Raw genomic sequence first — 22,570 nt, forward strand, 5'->3', positions numbered from 1 at the left:
TTAGGTAACATGGTTACTTCCCAATTCTGCCCCATTTCTTGCTAATGACATCCTTTAATATTTCCAGGCTGAGGACAATTCCATTGTGTGTAAATAAGTCCTGTGAGATTTTACTCTGAATTCCAATGTGTCTAAAAGTAGTCTGGACCCAGTAATCTTATTTGTTTAATTTAACTTTGGTTCCAAGCATTTATGAATTATATAGAATCTATTTACTTAAACTTCTTTAAAATCTGTGTATATGGCTTAGTTAAAAATCACTGTTTATATATTTAAGTATAGTAATTGATGGAATAAAACTATCAAAATTCTAAGAAATCATTGAAAATAAAAGTAATGAATTTCCTTACAGATCAAAGTAAAAATAACAAAATTTTAGCTGAAATCTTTTATTTCGTCATCTTTTGAGTGGCATAAGGATTGATTCCATATTTAGTATATTCTGAATATTAATGAAATAAACATGATGAGACAAGTATTTATTTGCTATCCTGTTGATACAAATGTAAACTATTTTTATATTCCTGTTTAAGATAACTTGTATATTGATATAAATACAGAACTATATTTGTTATTATGTACATATATTTCTACTCTTATTTGAAATATTTGTATATTGATACAAATGTAAATTTATATCTGTCATACTGTATGTATGTTCTACTTCTGTTTAGGATTGATATATATTTAAGATTATTGTCGTATTGCATATCACACTATATACTCCTACCTCTGTTATAACATCTTGTGTATTGTCACAATTTTGAAGTCATCGTCCTTTTCTGTGCATTTGCTTATAGACTGTTTACATTGTTTACATGAATCCTTAGTCTTTAGGTTATTTCAGTAGATAAGACTTACAGATTTATAGTCAACTATGCTTGTCATCTCTATAGTTACGTTAGTTAGGTTATCCAGATTTATAGATACATAGGTCAGATGGGCAGGTAATCTTCAAACACTTCATAGACCTAGAGGATATGGCATTTAAATAACTTAGAATTCTGTTGACGTGAGACACAATTGCTCCTGACAGCACCAATTTGATCCCGAGAGAACACTGAGCTTCTAAGACATTTCCATTTGGAAGTTTGTCTTCTTGGCACAAAATGGCCTATTGAGCAAAGAACTGCCCTTACCTCAACTGCTGATATATGAGTGCTGTCCTTCTGGACAAGGGCGACACAAGGAAAGTGACTTCTGAACTCTGCCAAGACAGGGTAAGATGGTCTTTCAGAATTCCTGCTTCTGAAAATGGTCTGTCAGATACTCTAGGCCTGTAGTCAATTTGAAGTCAATTTGAATGCACCAACAATGCTGAGAAACATTAGGTTACTGCCCAGGCTGCCAGCTGTCTATAGTTACAACTTAGTATATATATATATATATATATATATATATATATATATATATATATATATATATATATATATATATATATATATATATACTTATATATATATAAACATATATACACACACACACACACATATATATATATATATATATACACACACACTATATCGATAGAACATATTAAGTATTAGATTCAGGTTCTTTATGATAGGACACCTTTTGGAATGATCTTTGTAATATCATTTACCTACACTCTAGACTTCTCTGGATTTTAGTATGTGTTTCTTGCCTGATATTGTTCACATTTTTTGTAGTTCCATCTTATCTAGGTCATTATCCCTCATTATTCCTGGACAATATTTGATAACCATTCCTTTGTATATAGTCTTGTATTAGGTTAGAGCCTTCTTATTTAGACAAAAGGGAGAGATGTAGTGGGTAGACATTCCACCTTTGGTCTGGAAGTTCCAACCCCCATTTAGGCTTCAGTAACTGTCAGACCTACAAGGCAGGGCTAAGAGAGGACCCTGAACACCCGAGATCCAGATGCGCTGCCTTGCTTGGTTCCTGGACCCTGGACAGTTTAAAGAAGGAGAGAGCCATTTTCCAACTCCAAAGTCAGCTTTAAATTTTAATTAAACTGGGACTATTGGAAGACCAATAGTTTAAATCTTTAGAGAAAAGCAGAAACAAACATTTAGGAAGACATAAAAATTTTTTAGATAATATATACCCATACGCTGGTTCACTCTGCTTCCTGGGATAGATGATTTGTCCCTTTTCTTCAGTTGTCTCATTTGTCCAGTGTTCATCAGATTCCTTAACCTTCATTCTCCTAAAAGACAAAAACAAAAACCTTTCCCCAAGACTAATTTTGGGGATGTTCCTTTTTGGCCAGTTATTATCTGATTGAATGAAAAGACATGTGTTACTGGTATAAGTTAGTTTAAATTGGATGTTCATGTTGGTTGATGAACTATCACCTCCTCTAATTAAGAGCTTTCTCTTGTTCAAATCTAACCTTTATCAATTTTGATGGTACCCACAGCTTATCTTCTCTTGTAGAAACAAAAGCAAAACCTCGTCCCCAACGTAACACATACCCTGGTTTCCATTCTGAGGTTAGCACATCCTTAAAGTATATAGGCTGATTTAATTCTGTAGTTTTTTCTATTATCCAATGTCTCTCTGCAGCTGTTGTTCCTTTCTCATTGGCATTAAGAAAATTCAAAGTTAATAGAGCATTATGCAGTCTATTTCTGGGGGTTTGTGTTACCCCTTTCTGTTTATTTAGCATATCCTTTAGAGTTCTGTTTGATCTTTCTATAACTGCTTGACCTGTAGGATTATGTGGTATGCCTATAATATGCTTCATATTTTAATAAGCAAAAAACTGTTTCATTTTAACAGAGACATATGATGGAGCATTGTCAGTTTTAATTTGTGCAGGTATACCTATGATGGCCATAACTTCGAGCAAATGAGTGATTACAGAATCAGCTTTTTCAGAACTCAAAGCAGTTGCCCACTGAAATCCTGAATAAGTATCGATGGTATGGTGTACATATTTCAGTTTTCCAAATTCTACAAAGTGAAGCATGTCCATCTGCCAGATTTCATTCCTTTGAGTACCCTTTGGGTTACATCCTGCTGGTAATGGTGCTTGATTGTAGAAGGAACAAGTAGGACATTTCTTTACTATTTCTTTGGCTTGTTGTCAGGTTATGGAAAAATCCTTTTTTAAACCTTTACTATTGACATGATGTTTTTTTATGAAATTCTGAGGCCTCCAGCACATTTCCTATCAATAATTTATCAATCTCATCATTTCCTTGTTGTAGAGGGCCTGGCAGACCAGTATAGGATCGGATGTGAGTTATATATAAAGGATGACTCCTTTTCCTGATTGTATCTTGTAATTAAATAAATAGTGAAGTTAATTCTGAAGCATCAGGGACAAATTCTGCAGTCTCAATATGTAATACTACTCTTTCAGCATACTGAGAGTCAGTAACTATGTTGAGAGGTTCTGAAAAATCCATTAATACCAACAGAATAGCATACAATTGTGATTTTTGAACTGAATTATAAGGACTTTGAACCACTTTACTTAAATTTTCTGATTTGTAACCTGCCTTTCCTTGTTTGTTGGCATCTGTATAAAATGTACGAACTCCAGATATGGGCTTTTCCCATATAATTCGAGGCAAGATCCAATCAGCTCTCTTTATAAGATCAATTCTATCGCTTTTGGAATATTTGCTGTTAATTTCTCCCAAAAAATTTACTTCAAGCTCTTTGTCAAGGTTCACTTTCTGTCCATAATTTTTCAATGTCCTCCTTAGTTAAAGGTACGACAATTTCTGCTGGGTCTATTCCTGCTAATTGACGAAGTCTCAATTTTCCTTTCCAATCAATTCAGAGATTTTTTCCACATAAGTTTTTAATTTTTTATTTGGTTTATTTGGTAAAAATATTCATTCCAATATAATATCTTCCCTCTGCATTAATATTCCTGTAGGAGAATGCCTAGAAGGTAAAATAACCAAAATGCAATCCAGCTTTGGATCAATATGATCCACGTGTCCTTCATGGACTTTCTTTTCTACCAAGGCCAATTCTTTCTCAGCTTCAGGTGCTAATTCTCTTGGACTATTTAAGTTCTTGTCACCTTCTAAGGTTTTGAACAAATTATGCAGTTCATCATTTTTTACCCCAACAATAGTTTGTAGATGAGAAATATCTCCAAATAATCTTTGAAAGTCATTAAGAATCTGTAGTTTATCTCTCCTAATTTGCACCTTTTGGGGTCTAATTTTTTGTAGCTCTATTTTATATCCTAAATAATTAACAGAATCTCCCCTTTGTATCTTTTCAGGAGCAATTTGTAATCCCCAGCAGGGCAAAATTTTCTTTACTTCTTCAAACATTCTTTCTAAAGTATCTGCATTTGAGTCGGCTAGTAAAATATCATCCATATAATGATAAATTATAGATTTAGGTAATTTTTTACGTATCACTTCCAATGGCTGTTGTACAAAATATCGCCGGGCGGTGGTGGCGCACGCCTTTAATCCCAGCACTCGGGAGGCAGAGCCAGGCGGATCTCTGTGAGTTCGAGGCCAGCCTGGACTACCAAGTGAGTTCCAGGAAAGGCGCAAAGCAACACAGAGAAACCCTGTCTCGAAAAACCAAAAAAAAAAAAAAAAAAAAAAAAAAAAAAAAAAAACAAAATATGGGCACAGAGTTGGGCTATTCAACATTCCCTGTGGGAGGACCCTCCATTGAAATCTTTTAACTGGTTGAGAATTATTATAAGTAGGCACTGTGAAAGCAAATCTTTCTCTGTCTTTACTTGTAAGGGTATTGAAAAGAAACAGTCTTTTAAATCAATAACTATGAGAGGCCATCCTTTTGGTAACAGAGTAGGCAAAGGAATTCCAGATTGTAGAGAGCCCATTGGCTGAATTACTTTGTTAATTGCTCTAAGGTCTGTTACCATTCTCCATTTACCAGATTTCTTTTTAATAACAAATACAGGAGAATTCCAAGGGCCGGTTGATTCCTCAATATGCTGAGCATTTAACTGTTCTTCTACCAGCTCTTCTAAAGCCTGGAGTTTCTCTGTTGTTAAAGGCCATTGCTGCACCCATACAGGTTTGTCTGTTAACCATTTTAAAGGTAGAGCTGTTAGTGTTTTTGGAAGATCATCAGTTGTTGTGCCCTGTTCTTGTATAATATGGATGGCTGGTGACCACTCAGAATAATGCCTTCTAATATTTCTCTCAGAAACATGTGCTAGTTTATGATTTGTTTCTGAGATTGGAGGGATGTTAATCTGAGTATTCCATTGTTGCAACAAGTCTCAACCCCACAGGTTCATAGATATGTTAGCCACATATGGTTTTAATTTTCCTCTCTGTCCTTCTAGACCTATATATTCGAGCCATCTTGCACTCTGTTTCACCTGAGATAATGTCCCAATTGCTAACAGTTGAACATTTACCTCCTGAAGAGGACAAGTTGGATGCCAAAATTCTGGTGCAATTATCGTAACGTCTGCACCTGTGTCTACCAGACCAGACAACAAAACACCATTTATTTTTATCGATAATTTTGGTCTTTTTTCATTAATAGAAGTTTTCCAAAAAATTTTCTTTATGTTTTCTCCCGAATTTTCTATTCTCTTTGTTTCATCATCCTGACCAGCATGATTTACTCCAATAGGCATTTGGTTATTTAATTGCTCTGAGTAGGGTTTTCCTCTACGACTGCAGGAAAGGTTTGAACTGGATTTGCTATTGGGGCCTGCATGAGGCCCCTCTGGGAGTTTCCCGAAGACTGAGGCAAAGGATTACCCTGTCTGTCCCTTGTTGATCTAAAAAGAGAGATTTGTCCTGACTGTGGGCCAGGCAGGAAAACTCTAGCCACAAATGGCGTCCAACGTGGTGGGAAGAGTTTCCACCTAAAAACTGAGAAAGGTTCTAAAACGGAGCTAAAAACAGCTTCCTAATTGTGTCTCTCAAATGAGCGACAGCTGCCAGTTTGAGATACTGATGGGTTCCTAGCTTGTTCTCTCGACCTACAGTTTGGCGAGAATGAAGTCTCTGCAAGTGGCACATTAAGCTGCATGGTAGATTTAGCCTTTGCTAGTACAAAACAAAAAAAGAGTATTTTGGGCTACACATTGCTTGGATAAAAGCATAGACCCACGATAGCTCCCAGAGCTGGAGGTAAACGTCACACCGCCATATTGGGAAGCTGAGGTGGGCAGAGCCAGCAGCCATAGCTGCTGCAATTTAAAGCAATAGATTCACAATATGACAGATTCAGATGTAATAGTTTACAATGTGTGTAAAATATACATAGGCTTGAAAGAGACAAAAAAAGGTGATATATACAGTTATAGAATCAAATACATAGTTTTAAAAATAAAGTCTTTAAAGAGACAGTAAAATTAATATAAAAAATAAGCCACATAAAGATGAATATTACACAGAGTATCTAGATTGTGTTGTCTTTGGGATTTTTAACTGCAGAAAAATATTTATTTGTAAAAGCTGTTGAGTTATGCCAAAATGTATATTTTAAAGATAACTTGACTTCAAAATTTGGATATAAGGATATGTTGCTTTGGAAAAGAGTCTCTGCTTTTGTTCCCACAGAAAGCCAGAGGCTATGGATTTTGTTCCAGATTAAGATACATCAGGTTTGACAAGCCAAGACCCCCTGAAAGGTCTCCCATGACACCATGGCCCAGATGATCCAACATCCAGAATGGTTTGAAGGCAACTGGCTCAGACAATACAGGCTCATGGACTATTCCATAATCCTAAAATTTTCTTTGTGTCCCCATAAGATACAGCACCCCCCTCCAGCAGGAATTAGTAAGAGAAACTACGCCCAAATTCCCAAATTATATGTAATTTTACTATGTTAAGGTTAAAACCTTCCTTTTTGAAAAAAAAAGGGGAAAGTGCTGTGGGATAGTCTGTATGTCAAGTGTGTTGCTGATTGGTCAATAAATAAATCCCTGATTGACCAGTGGCCAGGCAGGAAGTATAGGCGGGACAAGGAGGAGAATAAGGCTGGGAAGTGGAAGGCCAAGAGAGACACTGCCAGCCACCATGATGAGAAACAGCATGTGAAGATGCCGGTAAGCCACGAGCCATGTGGCAAAGTATAGATTAATGGAAATGGATTAATTTAAGCTGTAAGAACAGTTAGCAAGAAGCCTGCCATGGCCATACAGCTTGTAACCAATATAAGTCTCTGTGTTTACTTGGTCGGGTCTGAGCATCTGTGGGACTGGCAGGTGAGAGAGATTTGTCCTGACTGTGGGCCAGGCAGGAAAACTCTAGCTACACTAGACACTGGAGGTAGACCGAGCAGAATTCTCAAGAGAACACCGCCAGACTATGCTACATCTTTCACAGACCCTGCAACCTACCTATCCCTTCATTTGTAGGTTATGCCACTAAATAAAACTCCCTTTTAACTACATGGAGTAGCCTTAATAATTTTACCGATACTTCATGGTAGACATTTTATAACACTGAGGAAAGAAACTGACAGACAATGCAAGATGGAAACTATCCTTCATGTTCTGGATTGATATAATTAATAATGTTTGAAAAATACGTGCTTATACCATGAACAATATGCTAATATTCTGTACAATATCCATCAAAATTCCATCATAATATAAAAAAAAATAAGAACTATGAAAAACATCATAAAATTCAAATAGAAATACAGACTCTGAATGGATCAAGCAATGGAGAATAAAAACAACAAAGCTGGAGTTATTGTAATAATTATGTTCCACTACACTCTAGTGCTATAGTTACAGGAGACCATAATATACTGATACTACACTATTTCAATGGATAAGAAAACCCATAATTAGGTTGCATAGCTATACCCAACTTATCTTTGACATAAGTTTAAAACATACCAAAGGAAAAGACACAGTAGCTAACCAAATACTTTTGGCACCTTGGGAATAAAGGACTAGCATATCTATAATGTAAAAGAATGGAGAATCTCAACAACAAAAGTTGGCTCAATTTTGAAAAAGTACAAACTAAGAGTTCCAAAAAGATGAAACACATGGCTGAGCAACACTTAAGAATGTTCAACATCTTTAGCCACCAAGGAAGTGCAAATTAAAACAAGATCAAGTAGGGAGGGGACTGGGAGGAAGGAGGAGTGAGAAATGTGTGGAGAGATGGCTAAAATTAAGGGCCACTTGATGAGCACTGTGTAAATCTAATACAATAGGAGCTTCATAAATTATATACATGCCTAAAGAAGATCTGAATAAATTCACTAAGTAATAAGGGAGACAGAGCCCCAACTGGCCACTTCATCACCAAATGAAGTTTGGTTAACATCTAATCAAGTTGTTGCCTAAAAAGATCCCATGGGAGTCACCAGGCAACCCAGGCTGTGGCCAGGATTGTAGGTTGTCCTCCACAGACTGATGACAAGGACCCGTTAATAAGACCTTCACAACTTCACTTTCACAACAGATTGAACATGCAGATGTTGAAATGGTGCCTTAATTGAGATTTTACCCAGTATTCTAGTGTCTTTGGTACTGAAATGTACTCTGGACATTACCAAATGAGAAGTGAAAATGCCAACATATCCAAAAACCCTTTGACCTACAATAATATCCTGCCTGAAAGAAAGCTGGGGAAATGGTTGCACAAAATCCCAGACCTGAAAGTAGAAGTGATCACAAGCCTTATCCCTAAACAGAAACAATCTCCAATTGATAACCACCAGCTAATGAGAATTTACTTTTCGTCAAAGGAGTCTCAATAGGGAATCAAACTACTTTTAAGGGTGGACTGCATGCCCAGAAATAGATGGGAACAGAAAATTCAGTTAACTTCATTATTGGAGGTCTTTGTCTCATAGCATTGTGTCAGAGTTCCCCCTTTGTCCCCACTTTTACAGGTTTGTCATGAGATGTATAGATAGAGATAGAGATAGAGATATTTCTACTCACTTTTAACCTACACATTGCTTGCATAAATGGTATGGGTTCAAAGTAAGATTTTAGGGGGGATTCCTGAATGTACAAACACATGTGTTTAATTCTCATGATTTCTCTTGGGCTCTTTTCCTTATGTTTGCCTACTTTGACCAATTCCAATGTGTCAGATTTTCTTTATCATAGCATATTTTTTATTTTTATCCCCTAGAAACCTGACTATTTTCCAATGAGAGCTAGAAATGAGGTGGATTCAGATAGAAGTGATGTGGGGAGGATCTTGGAGGAACTTGGAGAGGCTTGGAGGAGAAACCATAATCAGGGGATATTATGTGAAAGAAAATCTATTTCAGTGAATGGGGGTGAAAAGGAGAAAGAAAACCAGTGTTCCACTGTAGTGCTATGTAAACTTCAATTTAAAATTTTCATTTAATTCTATTATGTGTATGTGTGCTTTTTGAGTGTGCTCTTAGTGCACACCTGTGTGTAAGTGTTCTTGGAAGACAGAAAAGGCATCTGATCCATTGGCACTATTGTTAAAGGTGCCTATGAATTGTAAGATATGTGGATTTGATAGTGAACTCATCTCCTCTGAAAAAGCCATAAAAGATTTTAAATGCTGATACATCTCTCCATCTTTCACAATATTTTTTCTATCTATTTAACAAAATATCATTCTTTCTCCTAAATTTTACTCCTCTAACTCCCAGGATGCAACAGGCTTCTCTTGTCACTTCCACAAGGGGTAATTAGTCTCATCATCTGAAAACATTCATTCCCTCTAAAACAAGCTTTCTCTGTTTTTCATATATTAAAAGGCACTGAGAAATTCAGTTATTAAAAGAATGCCTTGGAGTTTATTTTAAATACTACTTTGCATTGGAAAAATATAAGAACACACCGGTTATGCACTAATATCCAAGAACCAGGTCTTATAAAATATGTGTCTGAGTGGAAGATTATAGAACACAATATACAGTAAAGTAGTATACATGACATTTCGGGGCATTATCATTAGAAGAAACAATGAGAATCACTGGCTAATGCATACATCTTACTTTATATCACAACAGGTACCATCACAACCGTTTTCAGTAACAATTTATGAAATGAGTATTGAGTTAGATGATTTCTCCCTTAAATTTTGAAGAGAATTTCTCTCTGGTCGGAACAAAATTATGTAGCATTTGGGGATAAAGATGCATCCCAGCAGACCTGCACTTGAGGACAAAATGGAGAAGACCTCCACTACCACCATGACCTTGCCCTTGGTGCTATGGTAGACAGGAAGAAAAGTGACCCACACACTGCAGAACAACAGCATGCTGAAGGTCAGCAACTTGGCTTCATTGAATTTGTCAGGGAGATTCCTGGCCAAAAACGCCACAATGAAACTCCCTAAGGCAAGGGAACCATGGTATCCCAAGACACAGTAGAATGCAGTAACTGAGCCCTTGTTGCACACAATGATGATTTGGCCATGCTCAGAGTGTGCATCAGTGTCAATAAAGGGAGTAGAAACTAGCAGCCAGATTGCACAAAGAATAATTTGGATGAGAGTACATATGGCAATTATGTAGTTCGGTGCCCTTGAAATCATGAAGAACCTCATCCTTCTTCCAGGGGCTATGACTGTAAAAGCCAAAAGCACAGTCACTGTTTTGGCCAACACAGTGGAAACAGCCACAGTGAATACAACTCCAAATGTGATTTGTTGCAGAACACAGGTAGCTGCGTTGGGTTGGCCAATAAAGAGAAAGGAGCACAAGAAACAAAACATGAGTGAAATGAGCAATATATAACTAAGATTCCGGTTATTGGCCTTCACAATGGGAGTGTCATGGTGCTTAACAAAGACCCCAAGAACAAGAACTGTGAATGCAGTGAAGCACAAGGCCATTGAGGCAAGAGTCATTCCCAAGGGATCTTTGTAGTTCAGAAAGATCACAGATTTGTGAATGCACTGGTTCTGCTCTCTGTTGGCATACTGGTCCTCTGGACACCTCACACATTTTTCCACATCTGGTGGAGAAAGAAAAGTATGATGAATGCAGCTTTAGCCATTTATTGACTGAATATTTCAATTTAATGTATTGAAGAAGCATTGCATTATCTGCATTTGTTTCTGAGGATGGAGTTGAAAGATATTCATAATATTCATTATCTTTATGGGAACTGAAACTAAACAATCAGTATGTTATCTGATTTCCTATGTGTTGATGATGCCATTTGTTATGTTATCAGAAAGTACCGATATTTTCAGTACATGACTTAAACTGGTGAATTGACAGAGGGTAAAATCATTAACCATTATTTTGCACTGAGTGTATTTTAAAGTCTCTGATCCATGGTTGTAGTGCTTCCTAATATTTTTCTGTCTGTTTTATGAATACTGTCCTTGTAATAGTTAGGGACTGTGTCTTCTATTGGGACACTTTCAGTGATATGTTTTCTAGTTTGAATTTTAGCCCAAACTCAGTGACATAGAAGAAGTACTGAACATAATCTGTAGGGACACTTAGAATTCACACATGACATGCCAAGACCAAGTTCTCAAAACAAAGTAGATTGATTTGACCCAGAGAACAATCAACAGGAAATAGGAGACAAAAAACAGGAGATAGAGAATGAAGAAGATGAAAGCAACAAGAGAGAGAGGAAGAGGTTTCTGAACAAGGAGGACTAAGACTGCTCTGGGTAGAGAGGATACAGATGTGGCCTTTTAGGAAATGGCAGCTTATAAAGATGAAAGGGAAACCCTAGGTTAGGACAAAGTGTTTAATTTTGATTGAACAGTTTAAGTAGGACAGACACAATAAAGTTTTTGGAAGCTGGACTTCAACACTTTAATAGCTGGACCTTGATAGTCAGCCTCAGGAGGGGAAGTGGCCAAATAAGGGAACAGACATTGGTGGCTAGCTTTAGGGATGTAATAACCTTTGTTAGCATTTCTATTGCTGTAAAGAAAACCATGATACCAGTAGCTCTTATAAATGAAAACATTTGATTGAGTGGCTTATAGTTCATAGGCTCAGTCCATTATCATCATGGTGGGACATGGTGCTTTGCATGCAGACATAGTGCTGGAGAAGAAGCTGAATATTTGACATCTTTGATCCATAGGCAACAGGAAGAAAACTGTTTCACTTGGTATGGCTTAAGCATATAAGAGGCCTAAAAGTCTGAATCCTCAGTGCCACAAATCCTCCAATAACACCACACCTTCCCCAACTAGACCACACCCTCTAAAAGGGACAATTTTGGTCAAACAATCACTGCAATGTCATGGTTTTAGCAAGGCAAAGGGAATGGGGAACAAGGGCCCGACTTGCTAGAGCCATATTTCCATGCTCATTCTGACTAAAGTTCCTTCATAATGAGTAAGTTGTATGTGTATGTATGTGTGTGTGTGTGTGTGTGTGTGTGTGTATGTATGTATGTATGTACATGCAAAAGTAACAACAGAACTCTAATATGAGAGTAGTTGGGTTTGTGTGATGAAAGTAGAAGGGTGAGAACGAAAGAATAATATTACATAAATATAATTGTATGTTTATAAATGCAAAAAAATAATTAATTAAAAAATCCCCAGTTGTGTCCTTATCTGGCAATAGGAATGATTTGTCCCAGAGTCTGGTTCATAACAAACAGTAACCCCCTCCTAAAGGCAGAACCTCTGTACATACTTACCACCAAAAAGCCCTTCTTCTTGATTCTATCACCTTTGGGAACAGACAACCACCTTTCTTCCTCTTTCACTAATTTCCATCTATGTGAGTCTCAGACTATGTGAGTGTACTCAAGTGTGAAGTAGATATTGATATAACACCATGATCACAATAAAAGAAGAACACTCAAGCAAGAGTGATAGCAGAGAACATTTGTTTGGAGGAATAATATCCCATCCATAAGTTGCAGTCTCCACCATGGAAAGTTTAAGAAACTTGAGTATAATTGCTCTGAATCATTGGAATTGCATAGAAACATGATGTGCTTCTAGATTTCAAGTCTTTTTATCTAAAATAATGCATTTATGGACACATGTAACTAGTTAATTTGTTTAGAGGAATGGAAAGTTGTCTCCATTGTGAAGAGAATATGCCACACTTGCAGAAGAACTGAGTTCAGTTCTAAGGACCAATGTCAGGTTTCTCATAACTGTCTGTAGCTCTAACTAAAGGGCCTTGGATGCCTCTCACATGCATATTCAATTGTGTACACAAACCACCCATTTCACATATATGCACATAATTAAATAATAAAAATATTTTTCTTTAACTTTTGTTTTATTTATTATTGTAAATACCCTTTGTTCTTATGTTTCATATTTAAAACAATTTTATTACAGTTTATTTAAGTAAATTGCAGTAAGTAGTATGTACAAGTACATAGAGATCAGAACACAACCTCCTCTAAGAGTTGACAACACCTTCCTATTACAATGGTCCTAGGGAAGAACACATCATCAGCATTAGTAGAATAGGGTTTAATTTCTGAATCACCTTACTGGCCATAAACATCCTTTAAGTACTTTCATTATATAGGATGACAGGCACCATGAGAGAAAAATCCGTGTATCTGTCATTTTTATGTAACCAACTCTAAATAAATGATCATTTGACTAACATCGGCTGTGCAGGTGACAACACCATTTGGATAACTGTAGCTAGGTGATATCATGCAAAACAGTTGTATCTTCTGCTTTCTGACATTATTAACTGTGCTATATACAAAACAATTGATTATAGTACTCCATATTTTCTACTTTATGTGGCAACACTTCTCCACACTTCTCTAGATTTCAAATCACAATGATACTTTGAAAGGGGGAGTTTCTGGATATAGCTTAAAATCCTTTGTATCATACTGAACAGTTTCTTATAATTTACCAAGGATTTATTTCCACTGTTCATTAATCTTACAGAAACAGAGATTTATATTTGGTTTCTAGAACCCACATAACAGAGTTAAATGGATCAGAAGCTCTACTCTGGTCTCCATTGATTCCTTGCAAATACATAGTGCCTATAAAATTATGTAGTGACACACAGAAATATGTAAATATAAAAAATAAATATTATTAAAGAATCATGATTGGAATCTAATCTACATGTAGTTTCAGAGGAGATTAGTCACTAGTAAAGATCTTTTATGGAATTCCCTCACATTGGAGATTGCTTATCAAAGTTTTCTTTGAATAAAGGCCACCTACCATGGATTTTCAATGAGTCAAAGATGTATGTCATGGCATAACACGTTACTTAAAGTGAAATTATTAATGATCATAGTCCTATCAAAACTAACTTGGGAAAGTGATATGATTTATTTGTGCAGTGGCTCTTTAGAACCTTTGATTATCCCAATGTGTTTGGGAGAAGATGATCTATGTGAAGGATTTATCTCAGCAGCAAACACTCACTTGTCTCATTAGAAACTTCATTTTCTGGGCAGGGGATGCAATCAAAACAGCAGGCTGCAATGCCCTCCTGCAAGAATTTCCTCAGTCCAGGACCACAATCAGCACTGCACACAGAGGGTGGCATCTGAGGAAAATAGGACATACACTGATATCGGGAGTTTTACCTACTTCTTCCATAACAAAATTATGTTAGCATGTTGAAATATCAATAAGCTTATTTTATATATACCAAATGAGCGACCACATTAAACTTAGTATGTTTTATAATGCCAAACAAGCAAATGTATGAAAACAATCTGATGTAATCTGAGTAGCTTCCCAATCTTAGAAATTTAGGATAATTTAGAAAAATGGGTTGTTTGCTGTAGGCAAACACCATAGAGCAAGTGCCTGGGCTCAGACCCAGAGACATCTGCCCCTAGATCCCATCCTTGGGCACCAGCCATTCCGGGGAAGACCTGCCCAACTTGGCCCCAGGTTCTGGCCATCGGGCAGGATCCCCTACACCCCCACTGGAAAGGCTCCCCTTCTCCAAGACCCCCAGCAGACCCTGCAATCTCCACGCCCTGTACCCACGTCCATCCACCCGAGACCCCAGCCACTTCTTGAGACATAGAGACGAGCCTCCAGCTCCCATCCTGCCCTTGACCTCCCATAAGTACAAGAGGTGAGTGCCTGGGCTCATAACCAGAGAGGCCTGCCCCTAGATCCCACCCCTGGGCACCAGCCATTCCTAGGAAGACCTGCCCAACTTGGCCCCAGGTTCTGGCCATCGGGCAGTATCCCCCCACCCCCACCGGCAAGGTTCCCCCTCACCAAGATACCCGACAGACCCTGCAATCTCCAAGCCCTGCCACTACGCCCATCTGCCCAAGAACCCAGCCACTTCTTGAGAGTTAGAGACCAGCCCTAGGCTCCCATCCTGCCCCAGAGCTCCCATCTGGACAAGAGAGAGAGGCTTCCTGAATCTGTCAATTCTGTCTGGACCAAGAGCACTGATAAGACCAAAAACAAATCTACAAGGAGAGGGGCAGACATCAAGGCAGAAGTACATACAACAAATGAAGAGTAATACAGCATCACCAGAACCTAGCCCTCCTCCAACAGCTAGACCTGAACATCACAAAATGGAAGAAGCAGAAGAAAGCAACCTTATGAATAACATCATGAAGAGGGTAGAGGGTTATATAGAAAAAATCACAAAAGAAACTGAGGAAAGAAAAACAAAAAATGGGAAGAACGCTATAAAAAACTAGAGGAAAGGACAAATAAAGCAGAAGAAAACAATAAATAACTGAAAGAAAATCATGAAAATGCAATGAAACAGATGAAGGAAACAGTCCAAGACCTGAAAAGAGAAATAGAAAAAAATGAAGAAGACACAAGCAGAGGGAATGCTGGAAAAAAATAATCTGAGTAAGCTAACGGGAACTTCAGATGCAAGTATAACCAACAGAGTGCAAGAGATGGAAGAGAGGATCTCTGGCATTGAAGATACAGTAGAAGAAAAAGATTCATCAGTCAAAGAAAACATTAAGCCAACAAAGTCATGACGCAAAGTGACCAAGATATTTGGGACACCATGAAAAGACCAAACCTATGAATAATAGGGATAGAGGAAGGAGAAGAATATCAAGTTAAAGGCACAGAAAATATATTCAACAAGATCATAGAAGAAAATTTTCACAACTTAAAGAAGGAAATGCCTATGAAGATACAAGAAGCCTATAGAACACCAAACAGACTCAACCCCAAAAAAAGTCCCGTCATCACATAATAATTAAACAACTAAACGTACAGAATAAAAAAAGAATATTAAGAGTGGCAAAGAGCCGGGCAGTGGTGGCGCACGCCTTTAATCCCAGTACTCGGGAGGCAGAGCCAGGCGGATCTCTGTGAGTTCGAGGCCAGCCTGGGCTACCAAGTGAGTCCCAGGAAAGGTGCAAAGCTACACAGAGAAACCCTGTCTCGAAAAAAAAAAAGAATGGCAAAGGAAAAAGGTCAAGTGACTTATAAAGGCAAACACATCAGAATAATACCCGATTTCTCAATGGAGACTTGAAAGCCAGAAGGACCTGGACAGATGTAATGCAGACACTAAGAGACCATGGATGCCAGCCTAGACTAATATATCGGCAAACCTTTCAATCATCATAGACAAAGTGAACAAGGCATTCCAAGACAAAGCCAGATTTAAACAATACTTATCCACAAACCCAACCCTACAGAAAGCACTAGAAGGAAAATTCCAACCTAAGAAAGTCAAATACACCCTCGAAAACACAGGCAATAGATAACGCCACAGCAGTAAACCCCAAAGAAGAAAAGTAAACACACACTACCACCAAAAAATAAAAGGAATGAACAATCACTGGTCATTAATATCCCTCAATATTAATGGACTTAATTCACTTATAAAAAGAAACAGGCTTAGAGAATGGATACGAAAGCAGGACCCATCATTCTCCTGCATACAAGAAACACACCTCAAATTCAAAGATAGACACTACCTAAGAATAAAAGGCTGGGGAAAGACTTTCCAAACAAATGGTCTTACGAAGCAAGCAGGTGTAGCCATCCTAATATCCAGCAAAATAGACTTCAAACTAAAATCAATCAAAAGAGATCAAGAAGGGCATTACATACTCATCACAGGAAAGATCTACCAAGATGAAGTTTCAATTCTGAACAATTATGGCCCAAACACAAGGGCACCCAAATATGTAAAGGAAACATTACTGAAGCAGTAATAACACATAAAACTCCACACATTAATAGTGGGAGACTTCGACACCCCACTTAAACCACTGGACAGATCTGCAAAATCAAAATTTAACAGAGAAATGATTCAAATGGACTTAATCGATATCTACAGAACATTCCATCCTAACAAAAAAGAATATACATTCTCAACACCCCATGGATCCTTCTCTAAAATCGACCACATACTTGACCACAAAGCAAATCTCAACAGATGCAAAACAATTGGATTAACCTCCTGTGTTCTATCAGACCACCCTGGTTTAAAGTTAGATTTCAACAACAACAAAAATTACAGAAAACCTACATTCTCATGGAAACTGAATAATGGTCCACTGAATCACTAATGGGTTAAGGAAGAAATAAAGAAAGAAATTAAAGACATCCTAGAGATCAATGAAAATAAAGACACCACATACAAAAAAACTTATGGGACACCGTGAAAGCAGTGCTAAGAGGGAAATTCATAGCACTAAATGCCCACATAAAGAAGTTGGAAAAATCTCACACTAGTGACTTCACAGCACACCTGAAAGCTCTAAAACAAGAAGAAGCAAAGTCTCCCAGGAAGAAAAGACACCAGGAAATTATCAAAGTGACAGCTGAAATCAGTAAAATAGAAACAAAGTGAACAATACAAAAAGAAACAAAGAATTGATTCTTTGAGAATATCAACAAAATAGACAAGCCCTTATCCAAACTAACCAAAAGACAGAGAGAGAGCATGAAAATTAACAAAATCAGAAATGATAAGAGAGACATAACAACAGACAATGAGGAAATCCAGAGACTCATCAGGTCATACTTCAAAAACCGCTACTCCACAAAACTGGAAAATCTAAAAGAAATGGGTAATTTTCTGGATAGGTACCACATACCTAAGTTAAATCAAGACCAGATAAACTATTTGAATAGTCCAATAACCCCTAAGGAAATATAATCAATCATTAAAATTCTCCCAACCAAAAAAAGCCCAGGACCTGATGGTTTCAGTGCAGAATTCTACCAGATCTTCAAAGAATAGTTAATACCAATACTCTTTAAATTGTTCCACACAATAGAAACAGAAGGAACATTACCAAACTCCTTCTATGAGGCTACAATTGCCCTGATTCATAAACCAAACAAGGATACAACAAAGAAAGAGATCTACAGACCGATCTCCCTCATGAACATTGATGCAAAAATACTCAATAAAATACTGGCAAACAGACTCCAAGAAACATCAAAACAATTATCCATTATGATCAAGTAGGCTTCATCCCAGGGATGCAAGGGTGGTTCAATATACGAAAGTCCATCAATGTAATACACCATATAAACAAACTCAAAGAAAAAAACCATATGATCATCTCACTAGATGCAGAAAAGGCATTTGACAAAATCCAACACCCTTTCATGAAAAAGGTCTTGGAGTGATCAGGAATACAGGGAACATACCTAAACATAATAAAGGCAATTTACAGCAAGCCAACAGCCAACATCATTTTAAATGGAGAGAAAGTCCAAGCGATTCTACTAAAGTCAGGAATGAGGCAAGACTGTCTGCTCTCCCCATACTTACTCAATATAGTACTTGAAGTTCTAGCCAGAGCAATAAGAAAACATAAGGAGATTAAAGGGATGCAAATTGGAAAGGAAGAAGTCAAGCTTTCCCTATTTGCCGATGACATGATAGTATACTTGAGTGACCACAAAGATTCAACCAAGGAGCTGATACAGCTTATAAACACCTTCAGCATCATAGCAGGATACAAGATCAACTCAAAAAAATCAGTAGCCCTCCTATATACAATGGACAAAGAAGCGGAGAAGGAAATCAGAGATACCTCACCCTTTACTATAGCCACAAATGACATAAAATACCTTGGTGTAACACTAACCAAGAAGTGAAGGACCTATATGACAAGAACTTTAAGTCCCTGAAAAAAGAAATTAAAGAAGATGTCAGAAAATGGAAAGATCTCCCATGCTCATGGATAGGCAGGATTAACGTAGTAAAATTGGCAATCTTACCAAAAGCAATCTACAGATTCAATGCAATCCCCATCAAAATACCAACACAATTCTTCACAGACCTGGAAAGAATAATACTCAACTTCATATGGAAAAAACAAAACACCCAGGATAGCCAAAAGTATCCTGTACAATAAAACAACCTCTGGAGGCATCATGATCCCTGACTTCAAGCTCTACTATAGAGCTACAGTAATCAAACCAGCTTGGTACTGGCATAAAAACCGACATGTTGACCAATGGAATCAAATTGAAGACGCTGACATTAATCCACATACCTATGAACATATAGTTTTTGACAAAGAAGCCAAAACTATACAATGGATAAAAGAAAGCATCTTCAACAAATGGTGCTCGCATAACTGGATATCATCGTGTAGAAGGCTGCACATAGATCCATATCTGTCACTGTGCACAAAACTTAAGTCCAATGGATCAAAGACCTCAACGTAAATCCAGCTACGCTGAACCTGATAGAAGAGAAAGTAGAAAGTAGTCTTGAATGCATTGGCATAGGAGATCACTTCCTAAATATAATACCAGTAGCACAGACACTGAGAGAGACAATCAATCAATGGGACCTCTTGAAACTGAGAAGCTTTTGTAGAGCAAAGGATATGGTCAACAAGGCAAAGTGACAGCCTGCCGAATGGGAAAAGGTCTTCACCAACCCCACATCTGACAGAGGACTGATATCCAGAATATATAAGGAACTCAAGAAATTAGACATCAAAATGCCCAACAGTCCAATTAAGAAATGGGCTATAGAACTAAAAAGAGAATTCTCAGCAGAGGAAACTCAAGTGGCTGAAAGACATTGAAGGAATTACTCAATGTCCATAATCATCAGGGAAATGCAAATCAAAACGACTCTGAAATAACACCTTACACCTGTCAGAATGGCTAAGATCAAAAACACTGAAGACAGCTTGTGCTGGAAAGGATGTGGAGCTAGGGGAACTCTCCTCCACTGCTGGTGGGAATGCAAGCTTGTACAACCACTTTGGAAATCAATATGGCGCTTTCTTAGAAAATGGGGAATCAATCTCCTCCAAGGTCCAACTATACCACTCTTGGGTATATACCCAAGGAATGCTCAATCATACCACAAGAGCACTTGCTCAGCTATGTTCATATCAGCATTGTTTGTAATAGCCAGAACATGGAAACAACCTAGAAGCCCTCAACTGAAGAATGGATAAATAAAATGTGGTACATATACAGAATGGAATACTACTCAGCAGAGAAAAGCAATGACATCATGAGGTTTGCAGGCAAATGGATGGATCTAGAAAAAATCATCCTGAGTGAGGTAACCCAGACTCAGAAAGACAAACATGGCATGGACTCACTCATAGGAGAATACTAGATGTAAAACAAAGATGATTAGACTGTTACTCACAACTCCAGGGAGGCTACCTAGAAAACAGGACCCCAAGAAAGACACAGTGTTCACCCAATGACAGAGAAATGGATTAGATCTACATGAACAACCTGAATGTGACTGGGGGTAATGAAGGTCAAGGATCGAGGGAAAGAGAGCTTAGAGGAATGGGAGATCCCAGCTGGATCAAGAACAGAGACGGAGAACAAGGAATAAAAGACTATGATGGATGAAGACCACATGAGAATAGGAAGAAGCAGAGTACTGGAGAGGTCCACAGAATTCCACAAAGATACCTCCACAATAGACTAATGGCAATGGTTGAGATACAGCCCAAACTGACCTACTCTGGTGATAGGATGGCCAGACACTCTAATTGTCATGCTAGAAACCGCATCCAATGACTAAGGGAACCGTATGCAGAGATCCACGGCCAGGCTCCAGATGGAGCTCCAGGAGTCCACTTGGTAAGAAAGAGGAGGGTTTGTATGAGTGAGAATTGTTGAGACCAACCTTGGAAAAAGCACAGAAACAAATAGTCAAACAATTGGAAACAGATGAACTATGAACCAATAGCTGAGGAGCCCCCAACTGGATCAGACCCTCTGGATAAGTGAGACAGTTGATTAGCTTGATCTGTTTGGGAGGCACCCAGGCAGTGGGACCGGGACTTGTCCTCAGTGCATGTGCTGGCTGTTTGGAACCTGGGGCTTAAACAGGGACTCTTTGCTCATACTGGGAGGAGGGGACTGGACCTGCCTGAACTGAATCTACCAAGTTGAACTCAATCCTCAGGGGAGTCTTTGCCATGGAGGAGATGGGAATGGGGGGTGAGCTGGGGGTGAGACGAGTGGTGGGACATGTGGGACGGGGGAAAACAAGGGAATCCATGACTGATATGCAAAATTAAATTAAATTATAAAATAAAGTTTAAAGAAAAAAATAAAATAAAACCTTAAAGGTGCAAATTAAAAAAAAAAACATAGATATTGCAAACTGATTTTTCTAGTTAAATTTCATCACCTTGACAGAAAGTACATTAAAAAGTTAGAGAGAACCTTACTAAAATATTTCTCTTCATCGAACTAGCCTGCTGTCATATTATTTATGCATTTATTAAAGCATAATTGATGTAGGATTGCCGAGTCCACTGTGGGTAGTGCTGTCCCTAGGCAGGGCTGTAGAAGACATCAAGCAGAGCAAAGCAGTAGACAATGTTCCTTCAGGGTCTATACTTTAGTTGAAGGATCCAGATTCCTGCCTTGTCTTCCCTTTACTGTAACCTGTGAGCCTAACCAACCTCCCTCCTCAGTTTACTTATGGTCAGTGTTTAATCACAGCAACAGTGCAGCAAGCTAGGATAAATGGATATCGGAATCATGGGAAATATATCTTCAAACCTCTGACAGCAAACATGAACTCCAATACATAGCACTGCAAAGCATGACAAACAGAGTGTAAAGAGAATAACAGTTAAGTAGGCAGAGCCTGGTGTATTTCTGGTGACAAAGTGCTGAAATGATAAGTACTGAACTGGAAGTTGGAATATTTGCTGAGGTGAAAGTCCCTTACAATGGCTGCAAATATTTGGGGAACTGGAATAAAAGTGAGATTGTTTAAAGTTGATTATAGAATTTCTTAAAGTTTAAAATATAAAAATTTTACATTATAAAAATCCTGGCCGGGCAGTGGTGGCGCACGCCTTTAATCCCAGCACTCGGGAGGCAGAGCCAGGTGGATCTCTGTGAGTTCAAGGACAGCCTGGGCTACCAAGTGAGTTCCAGGAAAGGCACAAAGCTACACAGAGAAACCATGTCTCGAAAAACCAAAAAAAAAAAAAATAATCCTGATGATAGGGGTCTATATACTGCTTAACACCTGCTGATGGTCAGGTGCTCACTTTAGGTTCTTTGTTGACAGTTGAGTTCTGTGTCAGAACCACACTGTCTCCTATGCTTGGGCTATTTCACGTTCTCCACAATGTGATCAACTACAAATATTCCTTTTTGTTGTGGTTTTCTTGAAACAGGGTTTCACAATGTACTGTTGGTATATCTCAACTAAATATATATAGTAGGTTAACTAAGATCACATAGAGATCCTCCTCTCTTGCCTCCAAAATGCTGGAATT

The 22,570-nt window shown here is 38.0% G+C and overlaps 1 protein-coding gene across 1 annotated transcript in view; it reads right to left on the bottom strand.

The window, feature by feature from the left end:
* Window positions 1–9,962: 9,962 nt before the first annotated feature.
* LOC128125408 (vomeronasal type-2 receptor 116-like) overlaps window positions 9,963–22,570 on the bottom strand; it is a 45,159-nt gene continuing 32,551 nt past the window's right edge. The window contains exons 5-6 of the mRNA XM_052762804.1: window positions 14,280–14,403; window positions 9,963–10,882 (exon numbers count right to left, since the gene is read on the bottom strand). Coding sequence (XP_052618764.1) covers window positions 9,963–10,882; window positions 14,280–14,403 — 1,044 coding nt within the window. The remainder of the gene's footprint in view (window positions 10,883–14,279; window positions 14,404–22,570) is intronic.

The sequence above is a fragment of the Peromyscus californicus genome, unplaced genomic scaffold (genome assembly GCF_007827085.1).
Source record: "Peromyscus californicus insignis strain IS unplaced genomic scaffold, ASM782708v3 Scaffold_4__1_contigs__length_199733344, whole genome shotgun sequence".
Lineage (NCBI taxonomy): Eukaryota > Metazoa > Chordata > Mammalia > Rodentia > Cricetidae > Peromyscus > Peromyscus californicus.